This window comes from Solanum dulcamara, chromosome 12 (genome assembly GCF_947179165.1).
Source record: "Solanum dulcamara chromosome 12, daSolDulc1.2, whole genome shotgun sequence".
NCBI classification, from domain to species: domain Eukaryota; kingdom Viridiplantae; phylum Streptophyta; class Magnoliopsida; order Solanales; family Solanaceae; genus Solanum; species Solanum dulcamara.
In genome coordinates this window covers 4,353,358-4,369,339 of record NC_077248.1, presented here as the reverse complement: position 1 = coordinate 4,369,339, position 15,982 = coordinate 4,353,358, and the positions used below count along the sequence as shown (strand labels likewise).

The 15,982-nt window shown below is 31.9% G+C and overlaps 3 protein-coding genes across 4 annotated transcripts; 2 read left to right on the top strand and 1 right to left on the bottom strand.

Annotated features, from left to right (window-relative positions):
* The first annotated feature begins 377 nt into the window (after positions 1 to 377).
* LOC129877322 (putative HVA22-like protein g) lies at positions 378 to 2,616 on the top strand. Its single transcript, XM_055952809.1, has 5 exons — positions 378 to 509; positions 602 to 700; positions 1,487 to 1,543; positions 1,653 to 1,929; positions 2,232 to 2,616. Exons 1-5 carry the CDS (start codon positions 478 to 480, stop codon positions 2,448 to 2,450), a joined length of 684 nt encoding a protein of 227 aa, XP_055808784.1. The 5' UTR covers positions 378 to 477; the 3' UTR covers positions 2,451 to 2,616.
* A 2,100-nt stretch (positions 2,617 to 4,716) lies between these two features.
* Positions 4,717 to 9,126, top strand: LOC129876169 (2-Cys peroxiredoxin BAS1, chloroplastic). The gene is made up of 7 exons (XM_055951515.1): positions 4,717 to 5,073; positions 5,996 to 6,070; positions 6,916 to 6,997; positions 7,119 to 7,198; positions 8,331 to 8,456; positions 8,604 to 8,717; positions 8,835 to 9,126. The coding sequence occupies exons 1-7, from the start codon at positions 4,864 to 4,866 to the stop codon at positions 8,949 to 8,951; spliced, it is 804 nt and encodes a 267-aa protein (XP_055807490.1). The 5' UTR covers positions 4,717 to 4,863; the 3' UTR covers positions 8,952 to 9,126.
* Positions 9,127 to 10,707: 1,581 nt separating this feature from the next.
* LOC129876871 (cytokinin riboside 5'-monophosphate phosphoribohydrolase LOG7-like) lies at positions 10,708 to 14,842 on the bottom strand. 2 transcript variants are annotated; one of them, XM_055952349.1, is made up of 7 exons: positions 14,634 to 14,842; positions 13,583 to 13,680; positions 12,737 to 12,767; positions 12,539 to 12,638; positions 12,352 to 12,422; positions 11,354 to 11,497; positions 10,708 to 11,194 (listed from the first exon to the last, which is right to left on the bottom strand). In XM_055952349.1, the coding sequence occupies exons 1-7, from the start codon at positions 14,742 to 14,744 to the stop codon at positions 11,096 to 11,098; spliced, it is 654 nt and encodes a 217-aa protein (XP_055808324.1). In that variant the 5' UTR covers positions 14,745 to 14,842; the 3' UTR covers positions 10,708 to 11,095. The 2 variants fall into 2 exon arrangements, with proteins under 2 accessions (XP_055808324.1, XP_055808325.1); XM_055952350.1 differs by lacking the exon at positions 14,634 to 14,842 and adding an exon at positions 13,880 to 13,968.
* Positions 14,843 to 15,982: the final 1,140 nt, after the last annotated feature.

Genomic DNA, 15,982 nt, shown 5'->3' with positions numbered 1-15,982 from the left:
AAAAAACTCAGTGATAAAGATATTTGATTGTATATACACTATATATCGTTAGATTATTTGTATCTATGGTAATAATTAATTAATATTTTGAAAAAACTTACCTGTAAATATTCTTTTTTGGATAAACTCGTACTTAATTTTTTTTTCTTCTAAATACATTTAATGTAATATTCTTAAATAATGTTTTAATTACGCTGACCAAAAATATAGGTAGGACTGCTTCTCACGTTTGCCAATAATTATAATTATGTAAACGAACTTATTCTACTTTCACGTTTCCTATAGTTGACAAGTCTCTTTTTATTTATTTTTATTTCCGGCCTTTTTTTTTTCTCTGACTATATATATTATCTTCTTAATTAATTCCTCTCATTATATTGAAAACTGAAACAAAAATAGTTGAAATTTTGTTCAAATGGTTACTGAAAGAATTTCAATTACTTGATTAAACAAACACAAGGCTTTTTGGAGTAAAAGATGTTGGGAAACTTCATTACCAGCGGTTTAGTGTATGTATTTTTTTTTCTTTTGGATTTTGTGAATCTTAATTTTTTTAAAAAAACATGTTTAGATGATTTAATTATGTTTTGTGGATTTGCAGATTGATTCTTGGATATGCGTATCCCGCTTTTGAATGTTTTAAAACTATTGAGAAGAACAAAGTGGAGATTGATGAACTTAGATTCTGGTGCCAATATTGGTAAAATTAACCACATTATTTATATTGAAAATCCTCTTATTTTTATTATCAAAGTTGATTTGTATTTTCTCTTTAGGAGTACTGGATTTGAATAATTTTGAAGCGAAGTTTGAGAAATTGGACCATAATTGTAGTTACTAGTATCACTGGCCTGTCAGAAATGGTCTTTCTATTGTTGTGAATTAGATATAAGGTCTATATATACTTTATCCTACACAAACTCCACATATATGGGATATGTTGTTGTATATCATGAGAACAACATGAAGAATAAGTATAATGAGATGGATTAAAGTTATTTACGCTTATATTATTTTTTTTTACGTTATTAACGTAGTTTAACCTATTATATTAGGTTTGTTATTATTTTCTTATGTTATCATAGAGATTTATCAATAATTACCTTACTAGCTTTGATGTGTAAATGTTTTTCACACAATTGGGGCTATAATACATCCTTGAACTATACTGAGATTAATGACTTGAGGCTTTGAAAGCATTTAATACATCTTTAAATATTACTAGTTTGTTGGTGATTGGTTAAGTAAGTCAACTATATATCCTTGCCGTGCACCTCTAGTTTCATATGATATCTGTCATTTTTCATTAGCCTATATATATCGAATAATTTTGTTTATCAAAATTTTGATAGATGAGAAGAATTTATTTATTGTCTCCATTAGGATTCAATCAAATTCATCGATCACACCCTTTTAAGTGTAAAGAATTTCAATGATCTCAATCCATATTTTTGAATAATTGCTGATAAAAATTGATTGTTTTAAGGATTATCGTCGCGGCGTTGAGAATCTTTGAGAGCTTTGGTGATTTGTTCTTGTCATGGTATGTTCTTAAGTGAAAAACTTGCACATTTTTTCATATGACATATGAAGTTCCATTTACATTTTTACCAAAAATGACACATGTTATATATTACATAATTGTGTTTTAGGTTACCAATGTATGGTGAGGCAAAATTGGCACTTTTCATCTACTTATGGTATCCAAAAACAAAAGGCACAGCATATATCTATGACACCATATTGAAGCCATTTGTTGCAAAGTATGAAACAGATATTGACAGGAGTTTGATTGAATTTAGAGCCAAGGCATGGGACTTAGCCATTTATTACTGGCAAAATTGTACAGAAATAGGACAAGCAAAGTTCTTGCAGATGATCGAGTATATAGCTTCTCAGTCTAAAAGAGGAACATACCCCAATTCCGAGGTATCGTTTTCTTGACATGTATTATTAGTTGCAAACCTAAACTATTCGTAATTTTAATTACGTACCCTCTGAACTTGGCTATCGAATAGCACTACTAGTAAGTTAAAGTTGTTGAGATATAATGTAATTAAATTATTAAAAGTATGTTATATTAACTAAAATGGTCATATAATTCAACAAAAGTAATTCTACTAAAATTATAATATGAAAATTTAAAAAAAACGCATGCTTGGATTAGTCCTTGAAAATTAGTTAATTTTGATTTTTCTTACGAATTAATTTCAAATTTTATTCATTTGCAGATTAAAGATGAGACTAATCATTCAGGTGAAGTGCCACCAAACACCCCATCTGGATTATTTAAGAGGAACAATAAGCAACCGGTCGATAAGAAGCCAACACACAGTTCATCTTCACCACCACCCTCGCGGCCTCCGTTTCAAGACTATGATAGTGTTGAAGACAATAATTTTCATGCTGGCAGGGCCACATTAAGACGTTCCAACAAAGGGACTAGTTAGCAAAATTGTCGCACAACAACGGAAAAGTTTTTGTAATATTGTAACAAAAAAAATTAGAAAAAAATTGTGAGCAAAATATTTTTAATGATTTCTTTTTTCTTTTCCGTTTTCGATTTTCCAGTTTTGACAGAATTATTTTATATAAGAAATGAAATTCTTTCGGTTATTATTACTCCTTATTTAAGTTTTCCAGTCTTTTTTTGCTTAATGGAAGTATTTTATTTATATATTAAGATTCGTCCATGGACATACAAAAAGGAACACAGTTTCACACTAATAATAGTGACATTAAAAAGAGCGTTACAGAATGATTGATCAAAGATTCATGTTACAAAAGAAGATGATAATATCTTGGAAAATAGATACACTTACTAAAATATATGGAGGTTGATGAGTTCTTTTAATTTGGAGATATGAACATGAAATGTGCATGCTAGCTCGTAACCAAGCTAAATTCACCATTTCGCTTTTACATAGGGTTAATTACTTGAAATTATGCTTTCTCGAATTGAGTTGTAAATGATGGTTATAGAGTTTTATGAACATTTGAAATATATTATAAAGTAATATGTAGCTATTTACGAAAAAGAAAAAAAATACTATTTCTATGTAAAAGAAAATTAATCATGAAAATTTCACTTAATTAAAACAAAAAATGATGTTTTTAAGTTGAGAGTGAAAATTAAAAAAAGAGTTGATGCTCATACTCGAAAATCCTTGTACTAAATTTGACTCACTTTGCAAAATAGCTCTTCCCCTTTTTCTCTACGCACGTGTTAGAATTTCTTTCGTTTTTCACTCCGACGACATATATTTTAGGTATAAATTAATATATTTTTCATATCGAAAAATTAATTTTTTTTTTATGATAAATAATTTCACACTTCAAGTTTGAATTTGAAAATTCTGATTATAGATGAAAGATTAGCCGAATGGGGTCTCTATTCATCAATACAAAGATGTCATCCTTACATAACTTCTTGAATGTTTTCCCATACAATTAACTCTATTTTTCGAATTTATTCTTTGGTAAATTATGCAAAATAGCCATTCATTCATTTGCATTACCAAAAATTTAGCCAATATTTCAAAATTACTAAAATTGGCCAAAACCTTCTTCTTCCTTCCAGTTCGTCATTAATGACTTCTAACATTCTTCTTCTTCCTTCCCATTTCCCCACTAATGGCTTCTTTTCCTTTTTCCTTCATTCCTCCTCCTTCTTCTTCATTATTTTTCCTTTGCTTTAAAATTTTACATATTTATATATCAAAAGACTCGAAATATCAAGGAGATTTCATATCTAAAATTTGGAACGGTTTAGAAGTGATTTCGAATTGATCGAGATTGAACAGTCAATGTATACTTCATGTATAGTTAAACTATATTTAGTTTTTTGAGTGTATTATAATGTATAGTTAGTGTATAGCTCATGTATAGGTACGCTATTTTGTATAGTCAATGTATACTTTCTATAACTTTTGGCAAACTCTAGTATATAATCAGTGTATACTTTCTATGACTTTTGGCAAGCTATAGTGTATAATCAGTGTATATTTTCTATGACTTATGGTTACTTTTTTATGTAAATAAAACATGACTATATTATTATAAAGAAATTACTTTATTGTATTTATTCTTAGCAACTAAGCATATCTAAAAAAGTTCTATTATTATTTTACGAGACAATCCACATTAATAAAAGTGATGGATCCACGACAATAACAAAATATCCTGAATAATCGACTCATTTGTCAAGCAAAGTCTTACGAAATCTTCCTTCTTTTGCCTTCAATCACACCAGCAAATGACTTCTAAACCTTATTATGTCCTTCCCTCATTCGTTGTACCCAAATTTCATCATTGTGTATTCACAATTTTCTATACTAATTTTTCCCGCTACATTACTAATACACAACTTTCTATACTAATTGCTCCCATTACATTACTAATTTTTTTAACGTAAATCTACTTGTTGTTAATAAATCAACAAGTCAAAAAGTTATTGATACATTTTATATAATATTTTTGGGTCACATATGATTGTTATCCCGCTATTTGTCCTATTTTGCTTAAAACTCATGGAGCCAATAGATGTCATATTCACAAAGTTATAGTGAAATGATTAGTATTTATTTATCTTTAATCATTACAGAGTAGACTTTGTTAAGAAGAGCTCTATTTTTTAATATGAAATTTTTCGATAAGAATATATTATGCCATATTCCCCCTCAACCATTCACCAAAGGCCAAAATCCTTCCACAACATATGAATCTACTTATCCACCAAACCCTACACAAAACTGTTTCTCCACCTTTAACCTTTCAAATTCAGTAGATAGGGCAAGGCCAGCTTTCCCTATCTTTATCAAATACCCTTTTCTCCACTGTCCATTCATTACTCAATTTTTTCCAATGGCTTGCTCTGCTTCTTCTTCAACTGCTCTTCTTTCTTCCACTTCTAGAGCTTCCATTTCCCCCAAATCACACATTTCTCAATCAATATCTGTTCCTTCTGCTTTTAATGGACTTCGCAATTGCAAGCCCTTTGTTTCTCGTGTAGCTCGTTCAATCTCTACTCGCGTTGCTCAATCACAACGCCGTCGTTTTGCTGTCCATGCCTCTGTAAGTTTCTACTTCACCCCTTGTCGCATTTTGAGTTGATTATCTGAAATTATGATTGTTTTCGGATAAAGGGTTCACTTTAATTTTGGGAAAGTTTTATTTTTTTCCCACTTTTTAATGGAGTTCGTAATAAACACTTGTTATAAAAGAAACATTTATAACACGTTGTAATCCCGTCACCAATTTCCCCTTCCCATGTTATAAAAGAAACATTTGTCTATTCAATTGACCACATCCATTTGTGAAATAATCCTCTTTTCTTATATTTTCTTATTACTGCATTTGTGTTTGGCACTTGAATTTGGAAGCTCGATGTGGTTAGTTTGAACTTTTATCTATTAAATCCTTGCTTAGTAGGAGTTCCAAACGGAACAGGACCATGTACATTGGCCTCTAGGTGAGGTGAAGTGTTGCGTGTAGCTTTAAGGCTTTAACATGGTTATTAACATACTTTATACTTTGAATTGTGAGGCAATGTGAATTGTGTTTATGGACCGGTCTTGGGGGGTTGTGAATTAAAATTTATATGTTCATTTGTATCTAAGTTGGTACTGGTAGAGTGGTGAACTGAAGTTCATATCTAGGATTAACTATTATGGTATGTTGTGTGCTTCATAATAGTGGTTTTAATCAGAACTTATGACCACCCAATGTAAAGGACAACTGACAACAAGTATTGGGCAATGACTATCTAGTAGATATTAGACTACGTATAAACCAGTCAACATAGTTTCTGTAGAGTGACCAAAGTTGCATAAGAAGACAAGGTAATACCAAGTAAAAATAAAAGGAATTTTTAAATCAATATTCTCGAGTTCCCAATCAAATTTCTTCTGCTTCAAGATTCTCTGTGGTGATTGTGCTTCTTTTTAGATCAGGATTCATTTATTTAATGTCGTTTCATGTATGTTTTCATATATAGAGTGAACTCCCACTTGTTGGAAATCAAGCACCAGACTTTGAGGCTGAAGCTGTCTTTGATCAAGAATTCATCAAGGTAATATATTTGTGTTATTATTACTTACCTGTAATTGGACAAAAATGCTTAATTCCATTCAAAGAGTGTGCTTAATTTTAGATTTCAAAACATGGATGATATATTTATCTTTCTATATAAAGATTTAACTTATGACTATACAATAAAATCATAAATATTTGATATTATCACTTTAATTTCACTCATTAACAACTTGGTTTGTATTTTTATTTTTTCTTTCCCAATTTTGCTTTAATTTTCATTAGAATCATAAGAATAGCAGATTTATGGTTTAAAGGCGAAAGGTCGTGCATGAAATATGAATATGTTTAAATAAGAGTAGTTTCATCTCTTTTCCTACTGTTTCATTCAGCTCACTAGTTGCTATTTTATAGAGTTTTGTTGGAAGAATATAGAGTAAGGGATGTAAAAAATATATTTAAAACCACGTAGGAGGTAAATGTTGCAAGCCTATGCATCTAGTGAGGTTCCTTTAATTAGCCAAAAAATTTTTTTTGTTAATCAATCAAATCTCAATTCTAAACTACTCTGTGTCAGCTAAGTTGCACTACCATGTCGGCTAAGAATAAACACCATTGGACCTTAAGGGAGTGTGCATTGTTGGCTAACCCCATCTGATTGCATTTGGTGAAGAAATGAGGACATAGTAAGAACAGAGTGTAGTACTACCTCAATATGCAACGTTTCCTGCTCATCTTAAGTTGTATCAAGTTTGAGATGATATGGTTCAAGGTTCTTACTTTCACTTCTGGACCTGTTTAGGAACTATTAGACCTTTACATATTTAATCGAATTTTATGTATTGTATCTGCTGTTTGCAATTACAATAATCCCTTTTTATGCAGGTTAAACTATCCGAGTACATCGGGAAGAAATACGTGATTCTCTTTTTCTACCCACTAGACTTCACATTTGTTTGCCCTACAGGTTGGTTTCGTCCCTGAAATCTCTCTACTGCCAATTTCAGATTCTTCGTTTTAGTTTTCACCAACTGTTTAGGTTGCTGAATGTGTTGTTTTAATGTAATATCTTTTTCCTGTTGCTGTAGAGATCACTGCTTTCAGTGACCGTTATGAAGAATTTGAAAAGCTGAACACAGAAGTATTGGGTGTTTCCGTAGACAGTGTGGTAAGTATTTCTTTCCTTCAAAATTTTATTATGTGTGTGCCCAGTTCTTTCAATTTGTGCATTTCATATGCTTACTTCAGTATAATGTGATAATTTAATTGTTATTTCTTCGAAATGCCTAGATGGTTTGTAAGATCTTTTAGATGCACGTATGCCTCCAGGGGGCCGATTAGAACATGGACGTAATGCTTTTGTGATGTTGCATTTGTGCTGCTAACTAGTTTACCTCTTTCACTTGTTTGCAACTCTGTGTATCTTTGTGATGTATGATATAGACATGAGGAAGGGTTGCTCATCACTTTTTCTTTCTCTTTACACGGGTGCGAGGTTGGGTTAGTTTGGTGGGGTGGATCAGGGAAATGTTAAAACAAAATTCATTACTCCAAGAAAGATCTAGTAATATTTGGTGAAAGAATCTCTTCTCAAGATATAACGGAAGAAATAAAGAAAACTATTAAGTAAACAATTGACAAAAAGTTCAATTTACTTAGGATTGCTAATGAGATAATATTTGATTTAAGTAGGGACGTACCGAGCCAGGTTGGTAGTTCAGTTCAACTCATCATATTTGAGCTAAGTTTGGCTCAATTCCTCACAGTTCGGATTAGTTTACCAAGTTTTGCTCAATTCCTTGAAGTTCGGATTAGTTTACCTGGAGAGGAGTCATTTATGCTTTGGTTAGAAAAACCCTTGGCCAAGCAAGACCATTGCTCAGAGTAGAACCCTTGACCGCTGCTTGTTGGTTTCAACTTTCTAACATCTTAATCTTTGGACTGAAGAGATGCTATTGTTGAGGGTTGAATTTTCTTAACCTTTTCTACTTCTTCTGCAGCAGTCACTGAAATAGCTTATGAGAAACTCTTGTACAATGAAATTTATGTACACTCCAAAGAGGTGTTTAATGAGAAATAGTGTGTGAAGTTTTTTTTGGAGTATATAATACATTTCTTTTTCTTTTGTTCCTTTAATTCTTTAATTTTAAGCTCCGCAACTTGTAGTATGTAATATTGTGGTGCCTCAGTTATGGACTTGTTTGCAATTATTCAATTGTAATATCCAATGATTTTTGTTGCTAGCCTCTTGAGTACCTTTTTGATCTTATATTATTGATTTCATGCTGTTGCTCTTGCAGTTCTCCCACCTTGCATGGGTCCAAACTGAGAGGAAGTCTGGTGGTCTAGGTGATCTGAATTATCCATTAATTTCTGACGTAACGAAGTCAATTTCAAAATCATACAATGTACTGATCCCTGATCAGGTATGTCATTCCGAGAGTCTCTCATAATTGGTTCGATCTCTCCAAAAAGGGAGGAAATAATGTGTCATTTGAGATCCTGTTTTCTTGTGGCTTACACATTCTAGTGCTAAATGGAATCAGCTACCTACGATTTTTCTGTTGTTTCAGGGTATTGCATTGAGAGGACTTTTCATCATTGACAAGGAGGGAGTTATTCAACATTCAACCATTAACAATCTTGGAATTGGGAGGAGCGTTGATGAAACATTGAGAACTCTTCAGGTATAGATTGGCCATTGTATTCTTGCTTTTGCCAGTACAAATTTCAGCCTCGTATAATTTGACCTGAGTCAAAGTACTATATTATTGCTTATAATTGCTTTGGGTGCCGAAAAACAGGCGTTGCAATACGTTCAGGAGAACCCAGACGAAGTGTGCCCAGCCGGATGGAAGCCCGGGGAGAAATCCATGAAGCCTGATCCCAAGGGCAGCAAAGAGTACTTTGCATCCATATGAGGGAATGGATGAGATTGCTTTTATCTAATTTGTTGTTTACAGAAGGTGGAGAGAATACTTCTCTGTAACATTTTTCTAAGGTACTGGTTGAGTTTTGGCATTTTTGAGAATAAATATGTGCACTCATGTATTCTGCCTTTGAAGACCATTACCTTAAAATAACGTCACAATCCAAGCCTGTGGTACATATTGTTTACTTTGGCGCAACAGACCTCACGGATTTGTCACTTAGGCCATAGGCCACGCTATATCGAGCCAAAATTGTGCGTACCATGGGAATCAGTGATATGCCTTGTTAAGCGCAAGTGAATGTGATATGCGTTGTTAAAGTTTTTTCATTCTTCTCTATGGAATTTGTCTAAAGTGCCAATTGTGCTTGGACTTCTTCAAAAGCTCGTCACCCTAAAAGTCTGTCAATTCTCCTTTTTGTCTCGCTTTCGTCGGTTTGCCTTCTGTCATGGACGTCACATATAACCTCCCTCCATCTTTTCTTGGAGTGGATCATAATTCAATAATAAAGCTCAGGAAATATACCATACTTTTGCATCACTTCACAAGTTCCTCTCTTCTCTCATGGGCCAAAATCCCTACGGTTTACAGATTACAAGAAACCGTAGTAAGAAGTGCACGATCATTAATTCACGGAAACAGCTTCTCAAATTTATAGACGACTCGCTACGTCTGCATTAGCTATCTCTTGTTAATACTTATCGATGCGAAAGTCGGTTTTCTCGCCATCTTAGTGGGACTAATTTAAAAAGGTTTCACTTGAATTGTGAAGGCTTTAATTTTCTGTAGGAAGGTCTCCAAAATTACGTGCAACATTCCTCTGTGACTTCCATTTCCCAAACTGGTAAAAGCAAAAAAAAGATATGCCTCGCTCCAGACCCAGCTTTGTGAGATTTTGTTTGTTGTCGTCTCATTATACAAGTTGTTGTCTTTAGAATTACGTTAATTTCCCCTATGACTTTTCCATTTCCCAAACTGTTAAAAGCAAAAGAAGATATGCCCCGCCTCAGACTCCACTTTGTGGAATTTCAATGGATTTATTGTCGGTGTTGTCATTATACAAGTGATTGCCATGGAAATATTTTCTCGCAAGTGTAGGTTTTATTGTCATGTTCCAATCACATGGCTACTTACTATGATAATCTTAGTTATTATATGTAATCCTTCCATATAATGTCTAACACTTGCTCAATTATAATTCGAAGAAGACCTGGTCTACAACCACTTGTTTAAGAATATTTTATGAAAACAATACGATCATTTAAGTACCTTCGACTGATTAGACATCATATTTCTATTGGGAGTATTTTAATTCATCGACATGGTCTACAACCAATAACCTTCTATTAATCAAAGGTATAATAAAAAATTGATCATATATATTATTTTCCAGATGATTCATAAATTAACAAACAAATAATGAAGTAATAATTACCATATTCCATATAATAAACTAATTATGAGACATAGTATTTCTTTATTAAATAGCTTGTAATTTTTTGTCTGTTGTAATCTAAGTTATCAAAATTGTTGTGGTCTCACCAACCTCCACATATATGGGGACACCTCAAGAAACATTCTGAGTATCTTATACAGGGTCTTGGTATGTTTTATAGATACTATAAATCATTAATGATTCAATATGCATTAAAACTATATGAAATGATTATAAGAAATTAATAGGGTCATTTCTATTTCAAAAAATTGGGCAACATTTGGGAACCATGAAAAAGGACACAAATATATATATACTAAATAGTGGCGGAGCCAAAATTTAGCGGATAAAAATGTGAAAACACTTACAATAGCTTACATCTAATCTTTATACAACACATAATTTTCCGACAAAGGATGTATACTGAACCATGCTTTGCCTAAGGTGGCTCTGCCATGCCAAGTATAAACATAGACAAAAACATAATATGCCTAAACAAAATGATCCTTTTACAGATCCACAAAAACTGATTTCAACTTTCAAGCATAAATGCCTTGAGCAAAATGGACATCAACATATCCACAAAAATTGATACTACTATTTTTTCTTTTTTCTTCTTTGTTTTTCTTCCCACAACTGTAGTTCACTGGAAATTCTAAATACCAAAACCATATATAATAATTATAATAAAAAAGACATTTTATGTAGGAACACTGGACTCGGGCGTATAATTATATCTTTGAATTTCCTCCTCCCATATCAATTTCGATATTATTTCATCCTTCTCCGGTACATGTTCCTGTAACATAACATAAAAAAAACGAACAAACGAAGAATTAACAAAAGTATTTGGGAACGTGGAATATACTGAGTATGCTGTTGTTGAAGTTGAATTGTATAAAGAACCTAAACTAGTTTTATATTTGTACATTGACAAAACAAGTGAATATATTCATACCTCAAGTTCTCTGATCAACTCTTTGGCTGTTGGAGCAGACACGATTATGCGACGTGCAATTGGAGAGATAAAGCCTTCATCAACGGCCTTATCGATAAAAGACAACAGCGAATTATAGTAACCCTCAACATTCAACAGCCCCACCTGCATAATTTAGATGTAGATTAGATTAGTGGTTGAATTCATTATTCTTTCAACGATAAAACACGAATCTTTGGACCAAATTTTGGCATTATTCTAATGCTTAAGAAGCACTTTCTTGCCATTCAAACAGGATTATGAAGCATGACGATGATTAGGACTTGCAAATCTCTTGTATAATCTTTCCATGTGAACAAAAACTATCAAGGACCACATGCTTCGATACCCTGTTCCGTTCCATTTTTTTATTTTGACAAGGATTGTTGACTTGAATGCAGAATCCCAGCAGGAAGAGTTCTTTAGACATTTAAGAACACTATAAAATAAGGTATGTCGTGAAAAAAGGTAACACATTTCAGAATATAGAATTTCTTGTGTTGGGTTTGGAGTAATATCAGCAAAATCGTGAACAAGATAATAGCTATGTTGCACGGACTCTTCAAAATGCCAAAATGCCAACAAATGCATGTTGGATAACACAGATGCAACAACATTTTTGAAGAGCTCGAGCGACGTACACTTAAAAGAAAGTATTAAAAAAAGACTAGATGTGTGTCGTTGAATAACAAAAATGATGGAATTTAGTCAAAAAGGTTTAAAATTCAAGCAATGACATATTACATCAACTCATTGATTTCTTTTCATTCCAAGGGAACACATTTTGTGTCAAACTTTGCGTCATTAAATACTAATTTATCATACCTTTTTACTTTAGTATATGCTTTAATTATAGGTGCTTCCATTGGAACGTTACATTTATACCTTAAATTAGTCAAGACCTACCACCACTACTAAATTCTGGTATGCATATTTCTATGTAGCGTAAAGTAATCTGAACAAAATCATAGAATGCTTACTGGTTTCTGATGGATTCCAAGCTGAGCCCATGTGATGACTTCAAGAAGTTCTTCAAGAGTACCATAGCCACCTAAAAATAAAACACAAACACCGATTCATTAAATTAAACTGATGTCATAAAAGTATACGACACGAACCCTGCAGCAACAACAAATCAGGGGAAAAGCATAAATTTTGATGATCTACCAGGGAGGGCTATGAAAGCATCAGCTTGCCGGGCCATTTCAGCTTTCCTTTGGTGCATACCAGACACTTCTCTCAATTCTCCAATAGTTTCTCCCGTTAACTGTCACAACATTCAGCGCCATCAATTAAATTTAGCATGTCTTTAAACATGAAATGAACTCGGTAGAAAACGATTTCAAAGTTTGCAGTGAATAGTACCTCTCTAGGCATGAGTGTCTTTGGAATCACCCTGCAATTGAAACCCCGTTCGCATAAGGTTAATTAATAGTCGGAATTAATAAAACAAACAAAACTGATAACATGTATAGCTGGGATGTGTGCTCAGGTATGTTTATCGGATACTCCAAAAATAATATTGCACCCGTGTCAGATACTACCAAAATGCACTAGCTTTTGGTGGATCCGATATGCACCAGTCAGGATTTCTAAAGAGTCCGAGCAAAATAGGTGCTCAACACTAAATTGCTATTTATAAACTGATAACATGTATAATACTAAAAGAGTGTAGTAATTATTTAATTGTTCAGAAAATGTCCCATTTACTGTGCCAAAAAGGGATATCCACAGACAACAATTATAAAAAAAACAAGCATTTGATCCCATGATGTCTGCCTTTAGGTAGTCCTCAAGAAAGCCATTTCATTGAGAACGGAGAAACTTGCAAGGTATGTTGAGAACAGAAAAAGTAAAACAATCTTACACAAGTGTATGTTGCTCGGACTTTTCGAAAATGTCAACCATTGCATGTAGATGTCGGATCCTACAGTAGTAGGAAAGTGCATTTCTGGAGGATCCGACCCCGATGCAACAGCGTTTTTGAAGAGTCCGAGCAATATGATAGGTCAGGTCCATTAGATGGAATCCGAGTACAAGAGCGCATTTTTACTTTCATTTTTGTGGCAACTCTTTCATTTCAATTTTTCACGCAACAAGTTCAAAACTACAAGATTAAAAAGACATCTTTATACATTCTACATATTATTTATACATTCTACATATTATTAGTTTAATATCACAAAATTCAAATATTTGTAAAACGCTTACCCTAGAACATGGCGCCCGCCATCATGAACAGCCTGAGAAACAAGTCCCATCAAGCCCACACTTCCACCTCCATACACTAAATCAATCCTTCTCTCCACCTTCATCACACACACACACATCAAAATCATTAGCAAAACTATCATCATCATATGTCCAAAAGAAATAAACTACAACAACTCAATTTCTCCAAAATTTTTACGATATATAAAACATGCAATCATTAACAGGAATAAATTAACATTATTATACTCAATATAAAATCTGGAACCAAAAAAAATCTCAGTTATAGAGACGTGCCAGAGAGTGGTAATTTTTAATATTTTCTTATGCATGTGCATATATTCATAAGGACTGAACAAAATTAAACACAATTGTATGTGTCATGATAACAAGGTAGCACGTTCTGTTCCCTATGAAAAAACTATCAAGAACTCAAATTCTAAAAAAAAAAATAAAATTAGATCATGCAAGAACTGCTCAACTAATTACAGGCAGGCTACAGCTAGCAAAAAAAAAAAAAATTTTGAACACACAAAAATGTCATTCTTTAATTCTCTTTCTCATGCCAAACATAACATTAAATTCTAAACACTTTTCTTGTTATTTTCCAACATAATCATATACCAAACTAGAAAAAGTTTGGTTCTTTAAGCAAAATAGTACCAAATGATATACAAGATACAGACTAAAAAAGGAAAAACCCCAAAGAAATAATAAAAATGGTTCTTGATTTTAGTTTTCTTTGATGAACATTATGAAGATCTTATGTTAAAAGTTGGAAAAAGGACATAAAAGGGACTTTTAAAAAATTATCTTTTTTTCATGAAAAAGTACAAAACTTTCTACCTCTTCATAGAATCAGAAAATGAAAATGCTTAAAAATCATATATTTTTTCATGAAAAGCACAAAACTTTCTGCTTCCTCATGGAAACAGAAAATGGTAAGGGCTTAAAACTCATATTTTTTTTTTTCATGAAAAACACAAAACTTTCTGATTCTTGAAAACAGAAGGAAAAAAAAGGTTGGGGGGGGGGGGATTAAAATAGTTACCAGTTCTTTGCCTAAATCAATAGCAGCTTGTTGATAACTAGTTTTTTTCCCAGAACTGCTTCCACAAAACACACAAATTCTATTAAACTTTGAACTTTGAACTTCCTCCATATTTTTTTTTATATTTTATTGTATGTTTTACCAAATGAGACAAAAGGGAACTATGGAAGAAAAAAGGGGAAATGGGGAATGAGAAGAGAAGTTGCAAGTTCACTTTTTGGCCTATACAAGAAAAAAGGGACTACTTTTATAGACCCTTCTTCAGCTGAGGGCTAATTAAAAAAATGAGTAATTAGCAATTTTTATTTAATGATTTTATTTTATATACTTACTATAATAATAATATATTAAATATAATTCTATAAATAGATTCTTGAAAAGATACGTACACCTTAGCCTTATTTTCAATTTTAAATGGATGGACAGATTATTTCTGATTAATCCCCGACTTCTTTCCTCTTTTTATTTAAATTTGGTGTTGATAATTTGAACAATGAGCTAACACACGAATATATTTTGTACTCCTTTTTTATTTTATTTTTTAATAATTATTTAATTTTAATTTTTCACATAAGTTTTTTTTATACTTCTCTGTATATCAACTTTTTTTTTCTCATAGTTTATTTTAAAATAGAATTACTTTCTTTGATAATGATTTAATTTTAATTTTCTCTGTAATATTTTAGATCATAAAATTAAAAAATATTTTGATATATTTCATATATTTTTAATTAAAAATTATATAATTCAAATATTATATTTTTTTTATATTTTGTGATAAATGAACCATACAAATAAATCGAAAGGAATATTATATGTCCAAGGCATAAAAAGCTTACTTAAGAAAGTTGTTTAGAAGTATGTCTATGTTGGTAGAATCGATTAGGATATTCTTTTTGTCTTCATCTTTACCTTCTTAGCCAAGCAATTGATCACTTTAAACATTTTAAATTATACAGGATAATTTCCACTTCCCTAGCTTATATTTTCCATTTTTATAAACTTTAATGAGAAAAAAGATTTTATGAAGCATAATCTTTTTTCCCCTTTCTTAGTTGATCTGCTTTTAATTAAATTTAAGACTAAAGATTTGACCTTCTAGATATTAAAATATATTTGTGCCCATCAAAAAGATACAAAAATTATCTGAGAATATATATTTATAATGTGAGAATCAAAAGAGGATTCAAAATTTAATATTTTACTCTAATAATCAGGTTTATTATGAAATATTGATATATATTTAAAGACTCTATTAATATATCTATAAAAGTTTAAGAAACAATATTGAGCTCACAGCATGGATCTGCCTTTATCGAAACTGATTATTTTGTTGAAAAAAATGATTA